The 4,629-nt window shown below is 32.8% G+C and overlaps 1 protein-coding gene across 1 annotated transcript; it reads right to left on the bottom strand.

Moving 5' to 3' along the window:
• Positions 1 to 350: 350 nt before the first annotated feature.
• Positions 351 to 4,421, bottom strand: LOC107418268 (lysM domain receptor-like kinase 3). Its single transcript, XM_025074122.3, has 10 exons — positions 3,547 to 4,421; positions 3,022 to 3,204; positions 2,736 to 2,875; positions 2,538 to 2,627; positions 2,346 to 2,451; positions 1,861 to 2,012; positions 1,604 to 1,701; positions 1,281 to 1,419; positions 891 to 989; positions 351 to 713 (listed from the first exon to the last, which is right to left on the bottom strand). The coding sequence occupies exons 1-10, from the start codon at positions 4,184 to 4,186 to the stop codon at positions 549 to 551; spliced, it is 1,812 nt and encodes a 603-aa protein (XP_024929890.3). The 5' UTR covers positions 4,187 to 4,421; the 3' UTR covers positions 351 to 548.
• Between the last annotated feature and the right edge of the window lie 208 nt (positions 4,422 to 4,629).

The raw sequence follows: 4,629 nt of genomic DNA, 5'->3' as shown, positions 1-4,629 counted from the left end.
TAAAATATTTTTATAACAAGTAATATATATAATATAATTTAAAATTCATTACATAAATGTATATGTAATATATAATAATATCAAAGCTTAAATATTATTATTTATAATATTATATATTTATATGTATATTATCTAAATTATATATAATAGTAAAATAGTTAGTAATAAATTATTTTATATGTTATTATTAGATTTAAATATAATTAATTATTATATATTATTTTTAAAATTATTTATTATGATTACATGTACGATGCTACTTCTTAAATATATGTTTAATAAGTAAACATACAAAGTGGTACAGTAAAATCCCTTTGCAATAATCCATATAATAATAATCATCAGTGACTAAATCGATCCTTTAAAAAAGTAATACAGTAAAATTTCTTAGCCAAATAGTATTAAACTTGAAGGACAAAAAAAAAAAAACAGAAGTTGGGACTTTGTACCACAGACTGGTTCTTGGGCTATATATATGAAATATGATCCAGTCATGGCTTTTGATATAGATTAGAAATGGATAATTGTGAATTGGGGGTTTGCCTTGATTATCTTCCATTGAGTAAGGCACTGAAAACTTGGCTCTTCCCTCCAAGTGATGCTTCCCATTCCATAGAGGATATCAATATTTGGGAAAGTGTCTGAACAATCTCTTTCATTTCTGGTCGATTTATTGGATCTTCACTCAAACACTGTCTTGCTAAATATGCCATCTGCAATGCCCAATCAGTCAGTCAAGCAGGGAAGAAGTAGGACAAAGATGTGCATTTTTTGTTGAATGTAAGTTTTTTCTACCCTTTTTTTTTCTCCTCCAAATTATTTGATTCTTGTGGCTTGAATGTAAATATAACCGTGTAAAATGTTGATCATAAAATTGCTGTAACACTAACCTTGTACACTTCTTCTACAGGGCAGCTTCCTCTCAGATTACCATCTACTATAGCTTCCAAAGCAGTCTCTGGATTTTTTTGGTCAAATATTCCAAATATCTGATTGTGGTTTACAATAATTAGAGAACGAGAAAAAGAAATAAAGAGACAGAGAAAGGAAACGATGGTGAGAAATTATTTGGCTGATTCCCACAAATTTCTGTCAACAACTTATATTAGAATAAACAGAAGAAGTATTCTTTTACATAATAATACATCTATGTTCATGCAATACTAATATCCAAGTATGCTAGAAATCTTTTCTGGTGAGACTAAAGATCTGTCAGTTTAAATGTAGATACTAGAACAATGAATCTTAGATGCCTATCTTATAGATATTTGATGACTTACAACTGAAATTAGTGACTTCATCTTGTTTGGTTCTCGGTTATCACGAATGACTGCACGCAGACCAGTTATTAACTCTGCCAGGACCACTCCAAATGCAAATACATCTGTTTTAGATGTCATTTGTAGCTCACGCACAGATCTTGTGAAATACAGAAATGGGATTTTTAGTTTAGTTATTGGATACAAAAATATGTTAGGCATTTCGATAATCTATTTTCGTAGTTTGAATATATGAACAATAAGTTCTAGTAATGCATCATCTTTTACTTCCTTCAGAAGCGTGTTTCTATGAAAAATGTTATAGTGCAAAAGCATAGACTTACTCAGGAGGAATATAACCCAGTGTTCCTACCACGCATGTTGCTATAACCTCTTCTTCATTTGATCGTTCAACTAGCCTTGCTAGTCCAAAATCTGCTACCTATGGAAATAGCTTTTTTAGCTATTAGTATAATGTGAAAAAGGGAATACAAAACACCCTTCAGAAGTACGAGAGTGATAAGAGATATAGCAATGTTTATGTTACATTGGAAATATGCAACTATTTTGGAATAATGGAAGCTAGGATGGCTATCAATACCTTTGCTCTGAGACCTTGATCAAGTAGAATATTACTTGTTTTTATGTCACGGTGCACATAGCGTGTCTTTGTGTGATCGTGTATATATTCAATTCCTCTTGCAGCGTCAAGTGCTATATGTGCTCTTGCAGTCCATGAAAGAGGCTGGTGACCTGATATATCTAACAAGTATAAGGACCTCACAGAAACTAATAGGAAAAAAAATCTTGATACCTCTTTAGCTCATGTTGTAAAATCTGTTTATCAAAATTGTTGATTAAGTTAGTCTTATATGTATAGTTCCTAACTTTTGGGGCTTTACTATGTATTATTGTCCTGCAGATTCCTTTTCTGGTTTCTGGTTCAACATTTTTCTCCTGTCTGATGGTAGTTCTGTTTTAAAACGTCTGTGTTTTCCTTATGGTGTTGTTCATATCTGATTTCTTTGAATGAACACTTGTCCTAGTGATTCAGTGTTAAACTTTCATGCTATTTCGTACAAGTACCTTTCAGAAGGGGGTCGTGAAGATGGTCGTTGAGTGATCCATTGTGAATATACTCATATACTAAATAGAGATGGTCTTCCCCACTGGCATATCCAAGCAGCTCCACCTAAGAGTAAGATTTCGTGAGTATAAATTTTAATGTCTGTAAATTTTTCTTTGCAAATCTTGCTTTGGTAATAGACGATCTCTTACCACATTAATGTGATGAATCTTGCATAAAACCTTGAGCTCTGAAAAGAATTCCTTTGTTCTGCTAGATTTCATCTTCTTAATTGCTACTTCCTGTTGTTTAAACAAAGCATCAATAATGGTCTAGACGACTTATAGAGAGAAGATAGTTTGGAACTTTGGATATTGGCATGAACTTAGGAATGGTGAGATCAGTAATACCCGTTTTCCTAATATGCCAAAGTAAACACTGCCATAGCCACCCTCCCCAATTTTTCTGATTTCGTCGAAGTTGCCAGTAGCCTCATTGATCTCCTCAATACTATATACAACAGGCCGTTCTGTCTCAAACGTTGTCACACCTGCTATGAGCCAAATTCTACGAGTTGAGCTATTTTCTTTTGAAAGTAGATTGACTACAATTTGCAAGTCTATTGTTATAATGCAAGTCTCACAAAAAAAGTAGTAAACTATGAGGTTGTTTATGATGTAGAACATGTTTTCTGACCTTCAATGTCCTTGTTGAACTTTTGATTCTGTGGTGAACTTGGTTTTGCAAAGGCTTTTGGATCTTCTTCTCTGTTTTTGTAATATTTATATCTTCTTAGAAGGAATACAAGAAATGCAGCCATCAAAAGTAAAGCTGCAGCTGACGATATGCCTATAATTGTTGCCAAATTTTGTCTTTTACCTGGTTGAAACAGAAAACATGGTTAGCTTTTTCATACTCAGAAAGAGTATGTTCCTTCCTCTAAATATAAATTTGACAAACATGTTGCATATTGATGGATAATCATCCCCTCTATATGAACAAAGATCGGTAGGTTTACCAAATACTTTTGTTTGACTTCGATAAATTCATTTGAGAGACACACAGTTCTAAGAAAAGGTGAGCAAAAAGTATAAATATGTATATATAGATTGTCAAGTTGAAGATTTTAGCTTCTGCTATTTAACTCTGAAAGATTCAACTGATGTTAGTCACGCAGCAAATTAGTTAGAGGTAAATTTCTCCTTCAAATAAAAAAGTTACCTTGCTTTGGTGCTTTAATTCCTTTCATCTCCATAGGGACAAACAAAACCCAACCAACATCTATGAAACTTGGATTTTGAGTCAATAATCCTCCATTTAACTCCTGAGTCTCACTCAAACTTGCAGATAGAAGTTCAGCAATTTGTGATAGAGTATCATGCTCTTGAGCTGTATATGTCACAACCCTCTGTGATTGTTTTTCCACACACCCACATAGAAGGTGCATAATCGTTATGTTTCCAGCAACAAATGGCTCATCTTCTCCTTCGATGTCCCAAGCTTGTCCGCTGTAAAACTGTTGGACAACATGTGAATACAGGTCCCCAGACTGAACTTTGTAAAAGGTATCATAGAAGTATCCTTGGACACCATTTATATTTTTGCAAGTGCAAGTTACGGATACAAGGTAGTCTTGTTTGGTTCCATGGATTATAGGCTTGATTTCAGAAGCATTCACAGAGTAAAAAGAGGCTATCTGATCTATTTGGAGCCCTTTAGAAATATGATATAGATAGGATTTGCATGTCTGAACTTCATCAGAGCAACTAAAAGGTTGCATGCTAGTTGACTTGATGACAACATTGATACAGATGGTGATGAAAAGAATCAAGAAGAGGTATTGATAATTTAGGAAAGCCATTTTCTGTGGATTGGATGAAGCAGAATGAGAAATAAGATTGAAATAAGAATGGCTTCTGGTTTTGGTACTACATGTTTGTTATGTTGTCCTTACAGGTTGACATTTGGAAACTTGTTGGAGTTTATAAATATTAGTTCTGATTGAACATGTTATTTTGTTATAAATCTGTAACTTTTCTTCAAGATTTTTATTGGTTCGTAGGATATTTCTTAATGTACACTGAAACTGAAGCAAGTTTTCCTCCTATTAAATATGACCAACATATTTAAAATTTCAGATGTTTAAGATATATACGGACACGGTTGCAGCTAAAGTCATTTTCATTTGCTGCAATGCAATAAATAGTTATAAAAACATAAAAATAAAAAATAAAAAATGTCACTAATTTGCAAATGGGGATGTCATTTTTGCAAAACATTTATTTATTCATATAATATATTTTT

This window comes from Ziziphus jujuba, chromosome 2, assembly GCF_031755915.1.
Source record: "Ziziphus jujuba cultivar Dongzao chromosome 2, ASM3175591v1".
Lineage (NCBI taxonomy): Eukaryota > Viridiplantae > Streptophyta > Magnoliopsida > Rosales > Rhamnaceae > Ziziphus > Ziziphus jujuba.
Note: the sequence above shows the minus strand (reverse complement) of the source record. Positions and strands in the feature narration are given on the sequence as shown.